The sequence below is a fragment of the Drosophila busckii genome, chromosome 3R (genome assembly GCF_011750605.1).
Source record: "Drosophila busckii strain San Diego stock center, stock number 13000-0081.31 chromosome 3R, ASM1175060v1, whole genome shotgun sequence".
NCBI lineage: Eukaryota > Metazoa > Arthropoda > Insecta > Diptera > Drosophilidae > Drosophila > Drosophila busckii.
In genome coordinates, this window is record NC_046607.1 from 22,670,218 (window position 1) to 22,689,522 (window position 19,305).

Below are 19,305 nucleotides of genomic sequence, written 5' to 3' on the forward strand. Positions count from 1 at the left end.
TGTGTTTGTGTGTGTGTTGCTTGTGTTCAGCTTTAATACATATTAAATAATTTGTTGATTTGTTTGCATATAGTACTTAGGTAGAATTTATTACAACATTAAACAGAGTACTAGCATGAATAGGGATAAGGGCTCTCTTCTTTGTAGCTGGACATTCAAGTTGAAAAAACTCGGTTTGGTTAACACGATTGTTACGAGCGGGGTTTGGTTTTTGGGATTATACGAAACGAAACCATCTTTAAACGTTTTTTGAAATTTACTGCTGACAGTTACAGTTATACAAGTAGTTAGTGTTTTGTTTTTTTTTGTGGTTTTTTGAATCTTTTGCATAAGTTTTTAATACTTGAATGTGACGGCCTTTAGCACTAGAATGTACCGACTTAACTGCTGCTTAGCACAATACAAACAAGCTACATACATATTTTTGTTTGTTTGTATGCATTTGTTGCTCACTGTGTTTACAATTTATATTAAATATACATAATATATATGCATGTGTTTGTGTGTGTGTTATTTATTTATTATGTTTTCTTTTTTTTTTGTTTTTTGTATCTTATGTTGCCGTCTTGTAACTTTAGCTGCCGCGTCGCTGACGTCAGCAGTGGGGCACACAGTGCCACTCAAAAGTATGCGTCGTTTTGTTTTAACATTTGCTCAAATAATTATTGCTTTAACAAGCATTTCATTGTATTTTGTTTTTAAATTTGTTGTATGCTTAACAAGTTTGTTTTTATGTAAATTTAATTATTGTAATTTGTTGTTGTTGTTGTTGCCTTTGCATGATTTATGAGTTTTGTTCGCCTTGTGTGTATTTTTAGTTGTCAACGCATACAGTTTTTTAAAAATATACACAATTTGTTGTTTATTTTAATATTTTTGGTGTAAACAATTCAAACTTATATCATCATGCTGCTAAAAATTGCTTTGCTTTAAAAACTAAGTAAACATTTAGTAGAATTTTTATGATGTGCATCAAATAATTTGTTTGTTTGTTTATGCATACAGTGCTTAAAAATCCAAACGTACATACACAATATATAGTATGTTATATATGCATGTCTGTAGATAACTCACACACGTTTCCAAAGCGTTTAGTTAAGCTCAAAAATTATTGTTATAAACAAATAATAACATTTTACCATTCGCTATATACAGTTATATAGCTGTGGATATATTAAAAAAAATATCGTTATATAAAAACTAACGTAACCTCTCTGCCTGGTTGTTGTGCTATGCAAAGAACCGAAAAATGCTGTGCTTGATAAAATGCAATAAATACAACTGGTGCGTGCACTTTTCGTACATACTGTACGCTTTAGCTTGCATGTGTGTGTGTGTGTGTTTAGGAAAGGAGAAACTATAACAAAATAAAACTAATACATTAAAAGATATTCTTACTTCTGTAGTGTTTAACACTACAATTAGTTTGAACTAAAGTGTCTCAATTTGTGTGTTGTGTTTCCTTTTTTTAGATTTTATACCCTTATAACGTTGCTCACGATTCGATTACACATATTCGATTTAATAATAAAAAAAAATAAACAAACATCTTTGCGCTTAAATTGGTTTCCTCATTTCTTTTCTTGTTGTTGTTGCTGCTGTTGTTGTTTTTGTTGCTGTGTGTGGCCTTTATTTGTTGCTGCATTAATTCATTGCTTATTTCTTCTTATTCTTATTGTTGGCGCCGCGTGGGGGTGTTAAGGGACGCCCTGAGCTGCCAAAGTTGGGATAAACAAATCGTCGCTTATCTGCGGGCTTTAATATCTGGAAGGAGCACATTAATGTATCATCCACAGACATCATGGCACCTAGAATGAAAAAATGATTCATTGACGTCACAAATTGGACTATAGCACTGATCAAATGTGTTCTTTATAAATAGCAACCGCAATATTTAAGTCTGTGAGCCATAACGGAACTTTACTCGACAAGGTTATCTCCAAAATCAGCGCTAATCTTAGCGTTATCACTTACATTTAAATAAACAAGTCTCTTCACAAAGAGATAACACCCACAACAAAGCGGCGCACTCTCATTCGCATGACTATATGGCTTATAGATTGCTGATCACTGCACACTTACCCGCATTGTCGAATTCACCGCAATAGTTGGGTGCTGAGAATAGCGTAACTAGCTGACGTTTGGCAAAGAACTCGTAACCATCTTCCACAACCTGATGAGCACGACATATGAGGTCGAATTCGTGCTTCTGTAGAAATTTACCCACAACCTGAACACAAATGGATTTATTAGTAAAAAAAAGCTTGCGTTCCGTTTGCTTATTTCATGTTACCTCTGCGCCAAATGTGAAGCTAACGCCACGATCGTTCTCACCCCAGCCCATGGTATCCTTGTCTGGATCGGACCACAACAGATCGCATAACAGACCCTGATCGGGCACATCTGTGGGCCGCATAATGCGTCGTATTTGCTCCATGGATGATAAATCGGGACTCAGACCGCCGTGACAGCAAAAGATTTTCTCATCCACAATGGCAGCCACGGGCAGGCAGTTGAAGCAATCCGTAAATGTTTTCCACAGCTTGATGGTATAACGACGTTTGCACTCATCATAAAAACTGTTTGCCAAACAAATGCAAATTAGTTTACATATTTTAGTAAATTATTACACACTTACCCATAGATGCGATTGATGCTGGCACATTCGTGATTGCCGCGCAGCAAAAAGAAATTCTCTGAATATTTGATTTTGTATGCCAAGAGCAGACATATCGTCTCCAGCGACTGCTTGCCGCGATCCACATAGTCGCCCAGGAATAGATAGTTCGATTCTGGCGGAAAGCCACCGTATTCGAATAGACGCAATAAGTCGTAGTATTGTCCATGTATATCACCGCAGATCTTTAGTGGCGCCTCCAGCTCCAGCAGTATAGGCTGTGATAGGAATATTTCACGCGATTTCAAACATAAACTGCGTATTTCACTCTCTGACAGTTGCACATTTTTGCCTGGACGTGCGCCGCGCACTAAAATAGTTGAAAATAACAGTTAGTTGCTAATTTAAGTTAATAAACCAATGGAATTTACCTTCCAGCAGGCGCGAGATTATGCTGTCAATGTCGGACATATTGCGCAGAGGCTCTCAACTGCTGCTGCGGCTGCTGCTAACGTGGTTGTTGTTGCTGCTGCTGCTGCTGCTGCTATTTGCGCTGATATTGATACCTGTGTCTGGGGGCTCCGTTGGCCGTGGCTCTGTCGTCGTCTGTTTTCTTATCTGTTTGCCTTACCAGCGTTCGCACTGTTTACTACTGTTGCTGTTGCCACTGTCTTTGGCTCCGTTATTTTAGCGCAAGCTTATGTATTTTCGGTATACGTTATGTATGTTATTTCATCGATGAGAGTGGGGAGGCCAGCGGGCGTTAGGTATCTTGTGTAGGAGTGTGTGTATGTGTATCGTTGTCGCGAGGTAAAATACTTTACAGCGCTGCTTGAGCTGCTGCTAACCAAAGTTCAATACCGTAATTGTTGCGCCATGTACGTTAAGCGTTTGTCACTGCTTTGCGTGCGGTTAAACTGCGTTTTAAAGCATTTATTGCAAATTATACGACTTTTTCTTATTCGTTTTTATACAAATACATTACGATTTTTTTCTATTTTCGATTGGTTGCGCAAAGTGCGATACAAGACCGATAAGCCTAGCGCAGCGAGCCACTTGTCGCGACTTATCGAGCTATCGCACGCAGACATTTGAGCAGGTGGCAACACTTAATGCAACAGGCGCTATTTTCAAATCATATGAAAAGTGATATATTTTATTTATTTGATTTCTAATTCATCGTCTTCAAAACTCTTGCCACTGAACATAACCCGCTTGCGTGGCTGCGGTACTGGCTTTGCTTGTTGCGACTGCAATCGTGAAGTGCTTGGCCTGACTGGCAGACGCGCCACTGGCTTGGCCAACATCTGCTCCAAATGCGCCTTGAAGTCAGCTTGTGGCAGCGGACTTGAGCTGTGCGACTGCTCACTAGTGGCACTAAGTTGGTCATCTTCTGATGTGATACCATCATCTTCGGTAGTGGCCAGCAAGTTGGCTTCATTTTTAGGAACTTCCATGGGTTGCAGCGGCTCCTTATGCTTCAATAGCTCCTGAGCGCGTGTTGGCTTGGTGGTGCATAGTTTCTCTACAAATTTGCGTATGCGATTGCGTGTGGCATAGAAATTTGGATATTGCTGCAATTGTTTATAGGTAAGGTATGGGTATTGGTTGCTATTACAAAGCTTACCAGCTTCATTTTGTTGCGATGCTGCATTAAATCCACATTTATGCGCTTGAGTGAGGCATTGGTTATGTGCTTGGTTTTGATGTTGAAGCCATGTGGATTCAACTTGGAGTTGACCATTTTGCGTGCATCCTTGCGTGTCAACGGAGGTAGCGATTTCGGTGAGCTTCTGTAAGAGATTAAGATGCTTTACCAACTGACTAAAGATATTTGTAAAGGGATTGCTACTTACTTGCTGCTGCTGCTGGTCGGTTTAATTTTTGGCAGCCTAAAAACTTCGCGCTCAGGCTCAGAGGTCAGCGGCTCGCTACCCTGCTCCTCGGCGTCCTCCTCTTCAGCCACCTCCTCCTCCTCCTCTTCTTCGCTGAGGCTCTGACTAATGTCGGTCGTTTCCTGAGTATCTATTTGGCTAACACTGGGCTTGGCTTTGGGCTTGGGCTCTGCAGCGGGCTTGGTGAAAGTTGGATGACTATTGGAGCTACTACTGCCATTGGTTAGCTCTTGCACTTGTATAAGTGATGGCTTGGATGTGGACTGCATGGGGGTTGACTGCTTGGATGTCGACGGCTTGGAAGTGGATTGCATGGGTGTTGACTGCTCCTGCTGTGGCAGCTCAATGGAATAGGTATCATCATCGCGTGTAGACTGCAGAAACTCATTCTCCACCTGCCGCTTGATGCGTTCCATGCTTGTTTCCGACTTCTTTGGCAAAGGCTTGGGTATTTTTGATGCGCTAGAACTGGTGGCTTGCTCCTTGGGCATGTTAAGACGTCTCAACTCACGCTCGAGAGCTTCAAGTTTCTCTTTGTAGTCCAACTCCAGATGGTTAACCACCTCTTCCAACTTGTCGGCGCTCACTTTGCCAATCTCTGCCACCTTTTCGCTAAGTATGCGCTCTAGATCTTCCAGGCAAGGCGTGCTCACGCGCTCCTGCGGATCAACATGTGTTATTGCTGTTTCCTTTTTTTCCGCATGACGCTTGGTTAACTCCAGCGCATGTGTCAGGCCTTCAAGTCTTTCATTGATGTCCTCAATGAACTGGTCATTGCTCGCTTTGAGCTGTGCCTGCCAGGCTTCAAAGCTGCTAAGACGTTCCACTAGCCCGTTGAGCACCTCTTTGCGTTCACTAGCGTCGCTGTCTTGCCCAATGTTCAACTCATCCTTCTCCTTGTACTCGGCCAGATTACTTTGTATAGCAACATTACGCATGCTAATGGTAGCAGTAGCCTGATCCTGTCGTGACTGCGATTGCGATACTGATTGCTGTTTGGAGCCGCTGCTGCGCTCCTTGATATTACGCTCAGCGGCATTGAGACGTTCCTTAAGCTGCTTAATTTCCAGCTCCATTTTAATGGTGTTGATTAGCTGCACGTCGTTGTCCTTGTCCCTGGCCACTACGGTTGCCACGCCCGTGGGCGCACCCACATGATGCTTGCGAGTTATGTGAATATTCAAGGCCTCGTTGCTAATGAAGTTCTTGGTGCACAAATGGCAAGGATAGACTACTTCTCGTATAGCCTCGATCTGTGTGATTCTCTTATGCAGCTGCACTACTTCATTGTTGGACTCGCTCAGCGAATGACGTAGATTTGCTATCTCCTGCTGTGCTGTGGCATGTGCCTCACTCAGCTCTCCAACGCTTTCGTCCAGGTAAGTGCGACAGCAAAGCAAGTACTGTATGGCATACTGCGACATTATAAAGTATTTGGCAATGCCGCTGTCCAATATGTGCGCCTCCAGCACTGTGCCCAGCGGCGCCTCCGATAAATGCTGCAGTGCCTCATCAACCAGCTCAAAGTTTTGCTCGCGCAGTATGCGATCCACCTCATAGGAGCCTGTTAAAGTTATTAACAATATTTTAATAGTTATTTTAATTGCAACTTACCCATTTGACGCCAATCCAGCGGCCCATCGCGATATTGGCGCAGCTTGAAGCCCGCCGCGCGCATTAGTTGCGGAAAGTTGCCCTTGTAGCCCATTTGAAGTGAAGTGACTCATAAATTCGAAGAAAGCGAAAGTTGTTTTGATTTTACGAAGCTATCAACTTGAAATCGACTGCAATTGTTTGTTCCAATTATTTTTTTGTTTCTGTTTTTCGTTTTGCCTTTGCAGTTGCTAAGCGACGTTTACTTGACAGCTGCTCGGTGGTTGTGATCTTGGCTAACGCCGCTTTCTTTTTGCTTGGTGCGTGTCAATGCTAAGCAAAGACTTTGATCTGATTGGAACTCGAACAGTTTAATTTAAAAATTAATATAAATAATTCTATTTCCGTAAACAAATAAAATTAATTACAGCATAACATTAAAAATTGTTATTTATCATAGTTATTATAACTTTTTAGCAATCATTAACAAACTATCAAATTTTTAAGGATTTTTGAAATTCAAATGTGACAATTTGTTGGTTTATTGGCGCTCTGTAACACTTGACAGCTGCCTCTTGTGGCATGCAGCATGCGCCAGGCTCATTTGCTCAGTTACATCTGGACCACGCTTGGGAGAGGTCAATACGGACAACTAAACGGCAAGCAAAATGCATAAATTTGCTTAAAACAAATATATTTTAGTGCAAAAAACGTAAGAGAAATCGTTAGGAAAATGTTGCGTTGGTGTTTCCTAGCTTTATTCTTGCTGCTGCCACTGGCACAAACAACACGTAAGTAACGTAAAAGTCTTAATTTGGCAAAAGAAAAATCTGTGAAAATTCCAATACTGTGAAGCTGTATACGGCAGGCCCGTGAAAAAATGAGAGCGAGAGAGCGTAAGCATGAGAGCGCAACGCTTGCGCAGTATTTTGTTTTGGGAAATTTGTGGCGGCGCCTTTAGCTTTGTTTTGGGATATTTACAAGAAGGGATATTTTTTGTTTTTGCAGCGCCTGTAAGCTTTGAGGCAAATCCGGATACTAAACGTCTCTACGATGACTTGCTAAGCAATTATAATCGCTTGATACGACCCGTGGTGAATAATACGGAAACGCTGACCGTTTGGCTGGGTCTGAAGCTATCGCAGCTTATAGAGGTGAATCTGAAGAATCAGGTGATGACTACAAATCTGTGGGTGAAACAGGTAAGTTATTAAGTAACTTAATAAGTTTAAACTTAAGTTATTTTCTTTTCTTACCAGCGCTGGTTCGACTATAAACTGCGTTGGGAGCCGGAGGAGTATGGCGGCGTAGAGCAGCTATATGTGCCCTCTGAGCATATTTGGGTGCCGGATATTGTGCTGTACAATAATTGGGATGGCAACTATGAGGTATAAAAACGCCCATAAAGCAACTGAATTTGCAATTCACTTGACTGGCTTTTTGCTTTGGCAGGTTACGCTTATGACCAAGGCGACACTGAAGTTTACGGGGGAGGTGTTCTGGGAGCCACCGGCGATTTACAAGTCATCGTGTGAAATGAATGTCGAATATTTTCCATACGATGAGCAAATTTGTTTCATGAAATTCGGCTCCTGGACCTACAATGGTGCCCAAGTGGATCTCAAGCACTTGGATCAGGTTAGTCAGCATGCCAGAAAATTTGTATCCTGCTTGTCTGCTTTGCATGCAACATTGCACAAAATGCAATTTATGCTGACACACAGGCAAGCCCAAGCCATTGGGGCAGTCATTGGGGGTGGCGCATTGGGGGTGCTATGCTAAAATTGGCTTTGTTTGTGTGTGCTCAGGTGCCTGGCAGCAATCTGGTGCAGGTGGGCATCGATTTAAGCGAATTCTATTTGTCTGTCGAGTGGGATATACTTGAGGTGCCGGCAACCAAGAACGAGGAATACTATCCGGACACACTGGAACCATTTTCCGGTAAGCTGCATAAAGCCCAAAAAAGAGCAGTAAACTGATTTCACTTTGGCTACGTTTTAATATGCAAATTTTTTGTGTACAGATATAACCTTCAAGCTGACCATGCGTCGCAAGACCTTGTTCTATACGGTGAATTTGATAGTGCCCTGTGTGGCATTAACATTTCTCACTGTGCTGGTCTTTTATTTGCCCAGCGATTCGGGCGAAAAGGTAAGCAATGAATTATCTTGTTGCATGTGGCATGCCATTTGGTAATTACTTAGTCTAAAGTTTATCTTTTGCTTTCAAATTTCAGTTTCTGTTTCCGTTTCATGTGTAGCTCGTAGTTATTTCATGCTAAAAACAAACTGTAAACACTACAAAACATAAAAAGAATATCTTTAATGCACTACTATAAAGCTACTCGACCTATTACTTCAGCTACTCTATATACTCAACTTTCAACTTTCTCGCAACGCAAAGCTGAGCTCTGCTAGCTGCCACAGCAATTGTAATATATTGGCTCAGTATAAGCTTTTAAAGCAAAAAAAAAAAAACACACACAAAATTTTCGCTGTAAAGAGAGCTCAACTTGCACACACACTTCAAACTCTGTCTGATATCTCTGCTATCTCCTCTTCAAACTAATTTTATTAACAACTAATTTGCATAATCTACATTTTACCTAAGTACTTTAAGTATTCTACTCCCGCTCGCCAAAATGAAAAGCAAATGAAAAGCAGCAGCACACATTATTCAAACCATATGCAAACGCCGCATATATATTCAAATTCATTAAAGCGTTGAATATCATTTGTGCTGTGCTCTGAGTAGCGAAATCTCATAACGTAAATTTCATCGAATGCATACACAAAAAAAAAAAAATGGAAGAGCTTCCAACTGTGTGCGCATAGCCAAAGCCATCAACTGAATTGGCCTAAGCATTATACACTCCTTTAGGCAAGCACACTAAGCACACTAATACACACATAACTAGATACACACTCACACCAATACATGCAGTTTGTTGTTGTTCTTATTGTAATTGTCGTTGGTTGCTGCATAAAAAAAAACCGCATACATGGCTTAAGTTTTTGTGTGAAGATTCATGTCATATAAACATTAAGCAGGCAAGCAAGTCGTCAGGCATTTGCAAGTTTATGTTTCATGCATTTATATACAATTTAAATCCGCTTACATCATTGATTATTTATTGCAAACAGCTAAAGATTAATTAATTCTTTTGCTAACAAACAGTTGAGCTGGTAAGCAGCTTAGCAAAAATTATGCGTATTTAATTGTTTTATGTTTTTTAAATGTCAGCTGTTAGAATTTATGTAAATGTGTTTATGTAAATTTGACAGCATTTGTTATAACTAGTTCCCATTTTTTGCCAATATATGTATTGCTTATAATTTGCAAGCGTTTGCTATAATTGTTAAAAACATTAACATGTATTTTTCACATTGAACATTCAGGCATATCGACATAGTAGTTTGCTTTTGTTGTTAACCGTTTGCCATTAACCGCACTCAATTATGAGTCTAGGCGCAGCGCTGTGAACGACGTGTTTTAATTTAAGCCACATTTAATGTGCATTTTAAATGTTTGCGTTTATAGTTTGTGTTGTTGAAAAATGGCCCAATTCAAAAAAAAGAAATATACGAGAAATGGCTTTTATGTTTGTCTGTTGTGTTACTTGGCGTATACGTAATTGTAATGTAATTGGCTCTAATTGTTATTAATTGATGGCATAACTGCATAGTTTTGTACACGTTTCATTTGTTACTACGTTTTGTTCGTATGTTCTGGTTGTTGTTGTCGTTTTGTTTGTTTCGAAGGCAGTGTAAGAGATTTAGGCAGGAAGCGAGAGCGAGAGCAAGAGCGAGAGAAATTTTGTTGTGTAAACATTTCGTTGACAGGTTACGTTATGTATTTCAATACTCGTGTCTCTGACCGTGTTCTTCTTGCTGTTGGCCGAAATTATACCGCCGACATCGTTGGCGGTGCCCCTGCTGGGCAAATATCTGCTCTTTACCATGATACTCGTATCGCTGTCCGTTTGGACAACGGTCTGTGTGCTCAACATACACTTTAGGTAAGTGGCCCAACTACTACTCGGTCGTCGACCGGGAGTTCACTCACTCACTGTACTGCAATCAATCAATCAATATGCCTAGATCTCCATCAACGCACAATATGTCGCCGCTGGTGCGTAAATTGTTTTTACATTTTATGCCCAAGCTGATGATGATGCGACGCACACAGTACACGCTGCCCGATTATGATGACTCCACGCCCAGCAATGGCTACACCAACGAAATCGATGTGCGGTAAGTAGTAGCGCTTACCTCCCAAGCCAAACGCTTAACTCACCCACACACCCAATGGGCTTGAACGTCGCTCTGCTCTGGCTGTGTTTTCTTTATTATAGCGACAGCATCAGCGACTTTCCCAGCGAGTTTAAGGACAGCCAAGATGGCACATATGATAATGGCATGCAGCCTTCTGTGGGTGAGTTTGCATACATAACTGATTGCCTAAGAGAATGGGAATGAGTGAGAAGCGTCTATACAAATATTTTGCAACACACAAGCGCGCGCGCGTGGCCTTCAAAAGCCGAAATTGAAATCAAATAATATAAAAAGCGAATATAATGCAATAAAATGCTGAACAAAATGGCGCTCTTAGGCATACTCAAGTATGATGGCTACGGATTTGCCAGCTGGACGCTTTGTTGATGGCGCTGGCGATGATGTGTTGCCATTTGATGACAGTCTTAATAAATGCATGTGTGTGTGTGTAAAGTAACAAAAAATAACAAAAGTGTGTAGCTTGAGGTATAAGCTATAATATAATAATAGTTAGTTTTAAAGCTACAGTGCTTGTCAAACTTGTGCTCATTTAACTAATATAAATTTATCTTAATAACTGCCAGTCATACAACATATAACTGTTCTATAAAATTTATGCAATCTTTAGGCTCATAAATATAAACTACTTATGTTATATATATTTTCTATATATATAAACATAAGTGCGCACATTTCTCTGTGTGTGTGTGTGGCAAAGTTTGAGGCGTTTTATGTCACATTAGCTTGCTTCGATGGCTATGCAAATGTTGGCGTATATATATACTATATAACGAATTGATCAATTGATTGCCTTTGCCCAATAAACTGTTACCAGGCGTTCATTTGAACGCATCAATGCTCAGCATTTTGGCAAAAGCTTGCCACATAAATAATAAACTGACAGATATAATTCAGTGCCCACAACGTTGTTGTTGTTGTTAGGTCGTGCTTGTAATGCTCAAGTCAGGCAAACGCCTCTAGCTACTTACTATAATACACGCACAAATACACACACATGCACACGCATTTAGCATATATGCATATCAAGTTAGATTTAGAGCTAGAGCACTGCGCCTTTGGCTCGCTTGCCGTCTCTTTCGCGCAATTGTTTCGTCTGCATTTATTTATTATGCCAATATTTTATTTCAATTTCTTTGCAATTTTCATATGCTGCTGGAAACTCTTCGACAGATTCCGACAATGTGATACCGCGCAACTTAACACCCGAAGTGCTGCAGGCATTGCGTGCGGTCAGATTTATTGCACAGCATATCAAGGATGCCGACAAGGATAACGAGGTGGGTACACACACACACACTAGAGCTATGAGCACCAATTTTTATTGCTGCCGAGTGTTAAATTCGTATACAGTTATATTTCAGCTGCTGTTCCACTTCTTCTTATTATTGTTGTTATTGCTTATGCAGGCATCTTTATATCTCAAGCCTGGACTCGCTGGCTGCTCTGGCTGCTCGCTTTTTTATTATTGTTTATTGCCACGAAAACTTTGGCTTGAGGCTGTCCCAAATGTGCAACAGCGAATTGTAAAATATTAAATCATAACTTTATATATTTTTATTTATATTTTTATTGCATTTCAAGTTTATTGAAAGACAGACACAAAGTGTAACGAATTTTTTATGGGCACAATTGTAACCAATTTATTTTCGAAACCGCATTGCACGACAGTTTAGCCTACGAATTTTTTACGAGCCCCAAGCGCACAATAAAAAATATAAATTTATTATTAATCAAAAAGCGCGCGCACTTGCGTTCGCTCAAATCTATTTTAAGCAATACATCTCTCTAACGCTTTTGCAGATTGTGGAGGATTGGAAATTCGTGTCCATGGTGCTGGATCGCTTCTTCCTTTGGCTCTTCACGCTCTCCTGTGTGTTCGGCACTTGCGCCATTATCTGCCAGTCGCCCTCGCTTTACGATACACGCGCGCCCATCGACCGGGAGCTGAGCGAGATTCCGTTGCGCAAAAACAATTTCATGCTCCCACCTGATATTATCAGGCAGGTGGTAACCTAAGCCCCAGCAAGAAGCCAAAACAAGTTAACAATTTAGCAAACAGCTCAATACACTTTAAACTCACACTTAATAAAATTCATAAATTAATTAAAAAATAAATGTGTTTTTATTTGCATATTAAGGCGCGTTCTATGGCTCTTTAGACGCCATATCACGCATACGCCCCATTGCAGTAACAGGCAACTGATAAACAAGTTAACAATTTAGCAAACAGCTTAATACAATTTACACACTCAATAAAATGCATAAATCAATTAAAAATTAAACGTGTTTTTCAATTCATATTGAAGGCAGCTGTATTACGCATACGCACCATTGTGTATGCGTGATAAACATTTAGCAAACACACACTAAATTTAATAAATCATAAATTTATTCTAAAAAAATGCGTTTTGCTATATTACGCATATGCAACATTGCGCTCAACTAAGCAGCTGCTTTTAGTTTGCTTGAATTTTTAATTAAGATATGTGTTCTGTGTCTTAAAGGGCGTGCATATATAAATTGCGCATACGCCACGTTGACTGCCTAAATAATATTTACAAGGCGCGCATCACATTTATTTGGATCAACTTGCGCTCTGTTTGGCATGCACGCCTTTGTCTCTGTCATTGAAGTTTTGCCTGACTGCCTGGCAGTTCGTCTGTCTCTCTGTCTCGCGTTGGCAGTCGCATTAAATTAGAAAGTTGAAATCTCTTTGCCCTCGCATTCATCAACATGTGCAGTAAATCTACCGAGCACAAACAAAAGACTTTCACTGTCAACAGACATAATTTCTTCTAGCCGAGTTCAGCAACTGTTCATAAAATACTCTAACTCTTTATCAATCTAGCTTCGTCACTCATGGGTTCGCTGTTTGACTTGTACCTCAGAAATCTTTGTGTGTTTGCATTAGTTTTAGTTTATTTTTCAACTATATTTTTTATAGATCAGTTAAAACTCAGCGCTACCCCTTGTATAAAGATTTGCTTACAGCCTTGCAGACTGTGAGGAGTGCTTTTGCCTGTCTTTGTTTTATTTTATACGCCACTGCTGCTGCTTACTCGTTTTTATATTGTTTTCTTTTTTTTGTTTTTTGTGTTGGCAGTTTTAAATTAGAAAAGTTTTTGCCAGATTTTTGTTTTACATTTTTCATATTTTCAACGGGACATGGCGCTCTGCATGTTTGTTGTCCTTGCGCTTGGCTGTGTGTGTGTGTGAGTGTGCGTCATATGCGTGCGCCCCCAAAATATATAAGTTGCGCCCTATACAACTTCTCAGAGCTACATCCATCAACATCTGCAGCAGCAACAGCAGCAGCTGAGCCAAGATGAGCGAGTAAGCGGAATGTCAAGTTAATTTCTATTTGTTTGCCATGCACAGCGTTAAACTTGTGTCTTTGGTCCTGATGCTGGGTCCTTGGCTTGGCTGTTGCGTGTTGCGCGTGGCTCAGTTCGCTTGGGCTTGCCGTTAATGGCATTTGCATAAAGCCTGCAAAGTATGCAACACATTTTGTGTTCTCTGCTGTTGCTTCTACTTCGTCTATTTTTTGGGGCAGCAGTCAAAGTTCAGCGCACACACACATACATACAAACAAACAATATGTTAATGACACTCGCTGGCAGCTTTGAGTTTAGTTTAAGCTTTTGCTGCTGCTGGGGCTAAGCGTTTTTTCATAAGTCACTGGACAATACGCCGCAGCGTGTTAAGCAGCTGTTAATGGAGTCAGCTCAACAAGGCCAATTACAGCTAACAAGCCAGCTAATTGCCAAGCGCAGCTAAATCAAAGCGTAGCAGAATTATTAAAAAAATAATGCATGCCAAAAACAAACAGCGAAAAGTTTGGCTACAAAAAATGTACAATGAGCTCAAATTCAATTAAGTAAAAGTAAATTAACTAAATATAGGCAACATATTATACAATAGAACTAGTTATGCTATTGTATTTATTATTTAATGCATATGCAATTATATTAACTTTTGTGGTGTTCTTTTATTATTAAGTCACTTATGAATGTAACTTAACTTAAAACTCTTTTTCTTCTCTTCTCAACTGCCTCGCTTCTGCCACTCTCCACTTCCCTTATCTCTTTCTTTCCCTTTATTAAACAGCAATCTATAGCCTACAGTAAGCTCAGTATCGTATATTCCCTTCCTACACTATTTTTAAACAAATATTGCCCATAGATATTTTAAATTTATATCGAATCTAGCAAAAAGTATGCAAAGCTTAGTGAGCTGCTTACCACTTTTGCTTTGGCAGCTTACATAAGACATTAAATAATATATATTGTGTATATTATATACAAAAAAGCAAGACAACAGTTGTGCTCACAAGGATTTAAGCAAAGAATTGTGTGCACACATTGCACGTGCAGTTGGGAAACTTTGTTCACACATTCCAACTTGAGCTGCACTCGTGCGCTGCTGCTTGTCCTGCTGTTGTCCTGCCATATATAAAAAAATATACTATTTGACCACAGACACGTCAATTGTTGGGTTTTTGCTTTTAACTGACTTTAATTGTGGGCGTGGCACGCACGCCTGCAGCTGAGTTGACTTTGACTTTGAACAGACGCCGCGCCACGCCCCGCCCACGCAGCAATGTGAGCTATTTATTTAATTTGAAAGCCAAGCCTTGTTTGCATTTGGTTAGCATGTAACTGTTTTTACACCGCTGTAGGCTATTTGTATAAAAAACGCGTGTGCGTATGCGTGTGTGTGTGTGTGTGTGTGTGTGTGTGTTTAGGCTGTTTTTGTTTAAGCCATATGTTGAGGCTGTGGGGCGCTTCAACTTCATTAGAGATACATTTTAAAATCTTTGCTTTGCTTTGTTGCTGAGCCGCGTTAGTTAATCATTTGATTGAGTTACTTCATTTACACTGACAAGTCATAAATTATAAAGTCAACCCACCACCCCACTCCCCTGTAAGCTTGTATAGTTGTGTAGCTAGTTTTGAGTTTTGCTCTGAGGCTTGCAAAAGTTCATTTTGCCAGCATAAACAAATCGACAATAAATGCATATACATATACTTAAGCTGTAGCTGTGTGTGTGTAACTATGTGTGTGTATTTGTGTTTGTCTAGGCTCGTTCTGTGTGTGTGTTTGTATTTGTGCAATGATAAATTACAAAATTGCTGCCTTTGGCAATGTGAGTGCGGCCCAGGCGGCCACAAAAGCCATTTTGTTGTTATTAAGTTTGCCTTTTGCCATTTTTTTTGCACACACATGTGTGTGTGTGTGTGATTGTGTGTGTGTGTTAAAGGCACGACAGTTGTACTGCGTGAAATTAATGATGCGCTGCTTTTCTTGCTTTGCTGTTTGTTTTTGTGTGCTTGGCATTTTTTTTTGTGGCTCTGGCAGTTGCAGCAGCAGCAGCAGCAGCAGCAGCTTTGGCTCTAGCTCTACATAGAGCCCGAGTTGTCCACAAAATGTAGGGCTAAAGACGCTTTTATTAATAGTCCTGCTACGTGGTCACGATTAACTGCCATTTTACGCACTCGCACTACTCGACGCTGCCTTAGCCCGTTTTGAAAGCTTTTTGCTGTTGCGTAAGTCAAAAGAACGAGACTTTGTCTTACTCAGCATGTGTGTGTGCGTGTGTGTGAGTGGACACGACTTTACTTAAGTTCATAAAATGCTATTAAAAGCATTAGCTTAGAGCCTAAACTAGAAAGACACTTTGCATGCAACTGAGAGTCAAATTATTAAGTAGCCGACTACATTTTTTTTTTTTGGTAGCTTGTTGACAAATGGCTCAAATAAGCAAAGCACATGACCACACTCAACAAATGCTGCTTCTAGGAATCGAAGCTTAGGTCTGATTTTTTCATATGAAATGCGAACTGAGCTTAAATCAAAAGCAATATCAAGATTTCTACGTCATGACAAGTTACTCATTATTGTCGCTCTATTTATCCTTTGCACTTGGTACTGCATTCAATCAGTTTGCTTTTAATAACATTTTTCAATGGATTTAACTATTTTTCGTAGTTTGCTTTTGCTGCTGCCGCACTGTTTGCGCTTAAGTGTTGTGCGCTGTCAACTGCCACGCCCACAAAACGTTTGCGTACACAGCCCACAGCGCGCTTTACATGACATTTTAAATTTACGATTTACATTAAATGGCGCAAAAGAAACAACAAACGCAACGACAGTTGTAAAACGAAATTGCACAGCTCTCCAGAGAAAGTGCGAGAGAAAGGAAGTGAGAAGAGTGGGGGGGGGTTGCTGCGACTTTTAAAATGTAAACGCGGCTTACGCCACACTGTCCTTGGTATATTGCAGTTAAAAACCAATTTCGTGTATGTAAAATATATCAACTATATATTTAAGTGGTTGTTGTGATTTTGCTGCCGAGCGAGCAGTCGCTGCTGCTGCTGTCGTCGCTTGTCAGCGTATAAATGTCTTTTGCCATTAGGGCGTGCTGCTGCTGTGGGCGTGGTAGCGGCAGCAATTGGGGCAAAGGTAAAGCAAACTCAGCACAGTTCGCTTGGAGTGTAATCTAATCAGTGGCAGCTCCTCGCTTTGGCGCTTGTTGTTCAACATTTACGTTTTATGCGCTAAGCACGCCGCAGGCTACGTGCCACAACTAACTGTAAATAAGCATACAAATAGCGCAGATAATAAGCTGCAATATATTGAGGCTTGCTAATGAGCCACGCCCCTCTCCTAAGTCTTTATTAAAGCGCTGCGGATCAAGTTTCAATTGAAATTATTACAGCCTTGAGCTGCAACGAATTCGGCAGCTGGCACTAATTAAAGTTACGTTTGCCCCCGAAATGTTGCGCGTGCTACGCGCGTTATGCGGCAGGTAAGCCAAAAATGTTGGCAGTTAAATAAATAGTTGTTGCGACTTGTTGTGAATAGACAGTAAGCGCAGTTAAGACACACACACACACACACTTGACGTGTATTTCCGTTTCCGTTATGCGAAAAGTTTGCTAAGCCTTGGGACCAACTTGCAAGTTGTTGCCCCAATCCAAAAAAAAAGCAGAAAAGATGACTGAAGCGAAAGTTTCACGCTTAACATTTGCGCTGCGTCAAGTTGAAAAGTTTAGCGCAGCACAACACACATGTACACACACGTATACACACCTGTTTATGTGTGTATAGTGTGGCGCTGATTAGACAGTGGCTGTGATTAAGCCACGTGGCAAAAGGCTTAGACGCAGCAGCAGCAGCAGCAGCAGCTTAATTAAATTTAACAGCTGCTTAATTGCCGCCCACCAAACGTGCACGCCTGTGGGCGTGGCTGCATAAAAACGTTTATGCCGCCTGCTATTAATAATTTTGACCAGCGCACGCTAATGAGCGAGCCAAGAAAAGCAAGAAAAACTCCACTGAACTTTGACTACAACTTTGCGTGAGAGTCGGCGCAACAACTTTTGGCTGCACTTGCAACTTTTTCAATTTCTGCTTTATGTGTGGCATGTATAACTATAAGTTGGCTTGCAATTTCATAATCAATTAGTGCGCATAAAATATATATAGAATTCAATTGAACTAATTGCAGGCGCAGGCTTCACCTTTCCTTCGAACTGAGAACTTCTTGCTTTTGGCTCCTTTCATTTATCATTTGGGTTGCCTATCAAGTTTGCTTGTACTCAACTCTTGGCAGCGGCTATTAATTTCGCGTCAATTAAAAATTAAGCCAATTATTTGTGCGCTGCGCCAAAGTGCGAGCGAGCAAGCGCTAGAGCGCGCTCTCTTCATTCGTAGTCCATTAGGGCTTCATTTGTTTTTAATGTTGCAACCTTTTTGGGGCGGGCGTAACCAAATTTTCCAAGTTGGCACTTTCACGGGCTGCTTCGGGGACCGACCGCCCGCCGTTTATTGGCTAATTTAATTTGCGTGTCTTGCGTTTGGGCAATTAATCAGCACCAGAGCCAGTGCCAGTGCCAGCGTCAGTGCCTTTAAAATCCTTTTTTTCCATCAAGCCTTCTTACGTGTTTATGTTGATTAGCATAGAGCGCGTTGCTTCAAATCCAATCAATGAAATTTATTACCAGCATATATAACAATTATTATTTATTACAATAGCTTAAAGTTTTCTTTTTGGCAAAGGCCTAGGAAATTAAAATCAAAGAGTTGTCAGCATTATAAATTTGTTTTCCACTGAAGTCTCAACTTGTTTAAAATGTCATAAGACGGCGGCAAATTTTCTTTTTTGCTCTACTTTCTTATGCACTTTCGCATATTTTATTACATTTTTGGCACTTAATTTCAATCTGCTTTTGCCTTTTGCCTTATTGTTGATTGTGTAATCCTTGTCTTGGGCGTTGCTTATTAAATTACTTGCACTGCTGCCTCAAGGCTGCTTTTGTTGCTGCCGCTGCTGCCACGCCCATAGCGCACTTGATGCGCCTTTTAATTGCATTTTCCTGGCATACAAATGCAACTCAAGTGGCGTCGTCTCGCTTTTTACCTTTGTCATCATGCCGCTTGCCCCAGCAACTTGCCACTTACCATTTTTTCTCGCTTGCCTCCTTCTCAGTTCGCCTGCCTGCATTCATTTGAAGCTGCTGTGAAGCTTCATTTGTTCGCTCGAGTTGAAATTAATGCAGTCATTTGTAATGAGTTTGCCTTTTTGCACGCCCCGCTCTCCATCCCTCGCCTGTCTCGACAATTGCAATTTATTGTTGTCGGCGCTTTAAGACGCTCTCGGCGACTCTGAACTGATTTGTGCGCTGCCTTTGGCTTTAATGCAATTGCGTTTGGCCAAATATTTGATTTATTTATCTCATTCATAGAGCCGCTAATTATGTGCACAGACATTTTAATGGACAAGTAGCCTGCACCACACGAATTATGCTCAGCAACGCGCCACAGTTGCGTCTCTTATGCTTCTCTTTTTTTGGGGGCACAACAATCTGTAGCACATAAATTGCTCAGTGTCTAGGCTGTAACT

At 40.7% G+C, this 19,305-nt stretch overlaps 3 protein-coding genes across 3 annotated transcripts; 1 reads left to right on the plus strand and 2 right to left on the minus strand.

Annotated features, from left to right (window-relative positions):
* Positions 1 to 498: 498 nt before the first annotated feature.
* LOC108602127 (serine/threonine-protein phosphatase alpha-1 isoform) lies at positions 499 to 3,607 on the minus strand. Its single transcript, XM_017990154.2, has 5 exons — positions 3,049 to 3,607; positions 2,639 to 2,987; positions 2,294 to 2,579; positions 2,083 to 2,230; positions 499 to 1,808 (listed from the first exon to the last, which is right to left on the minus strand). The coding sequence occupies exons 1-5, from the start codon at positions 3,086 to 3,088 to the stop codon at positions 1,657 to 1,659; spliced, it is 975 nt and encodes a 324-aa protein (XP_017845643.1). The 5' UTR covers positions 3,089 to 3,607; the 3' UTR covers positions 499 to 1,656.
* A 170-nt stretch (positions 3,608 to 3,777) lies between these two features.
* On the minus strand, positions 3,778 to 6,220 carry LOC108601530 (zinc finger protein DZIP1L). Its single transcript, XM_017989430.2, has 4 exons — positions 6,127 to 6,220; positions 4,474 to 6,076; positions 4,245 to 4,410; positions 3,778 to 4,191 (listed from the first exon to the last, which is right to left on the minus strand). The coding sequence occupies exons 1-4, from the start codon at positions 6,218 to 6,220 to the stop codon at positions 3,778 to 3,780; spliced, it is 2,277 nt and encodes a 758-aa protein (XP_017844919.2).
* Positions 6,221 to 6,737: 517 nt separating this feature from the next.
* On the plus strand, positions 6,738 to 12,475 carry LOC108602125 (acetylcholine receptor subunit beta-like 2). The gene is made up of 11 exons (XM_017990153.2): positions 6,738 to 6,896; positions 7,114 to 7,307; positions 7,365 to 7,493; positions 7,558 to 7,743; positions 7,914 to 8,046; positions 8,129 to 8,256; positions 9,948 to 10,123; positions 10,206 to 10,358; positions 10,460 to 10,539; positions 11,571 to 11,677; positions 12,201 to 12,475. Exons 1-11 carry the CDS (start codon positions 6,839 to 6,841, stop codon positions 12,414 to 12,416), a joined length of 1,560 nt encoding a protein of 519 aa, XP_017845642.2. The 5' UTR covers positions 6,738 to 6,838; the 3' UTR covers positions 12,417 to 12,475.
* Positions 12,476 to 19,305: the final 6,830 nt, after the last annotated feature.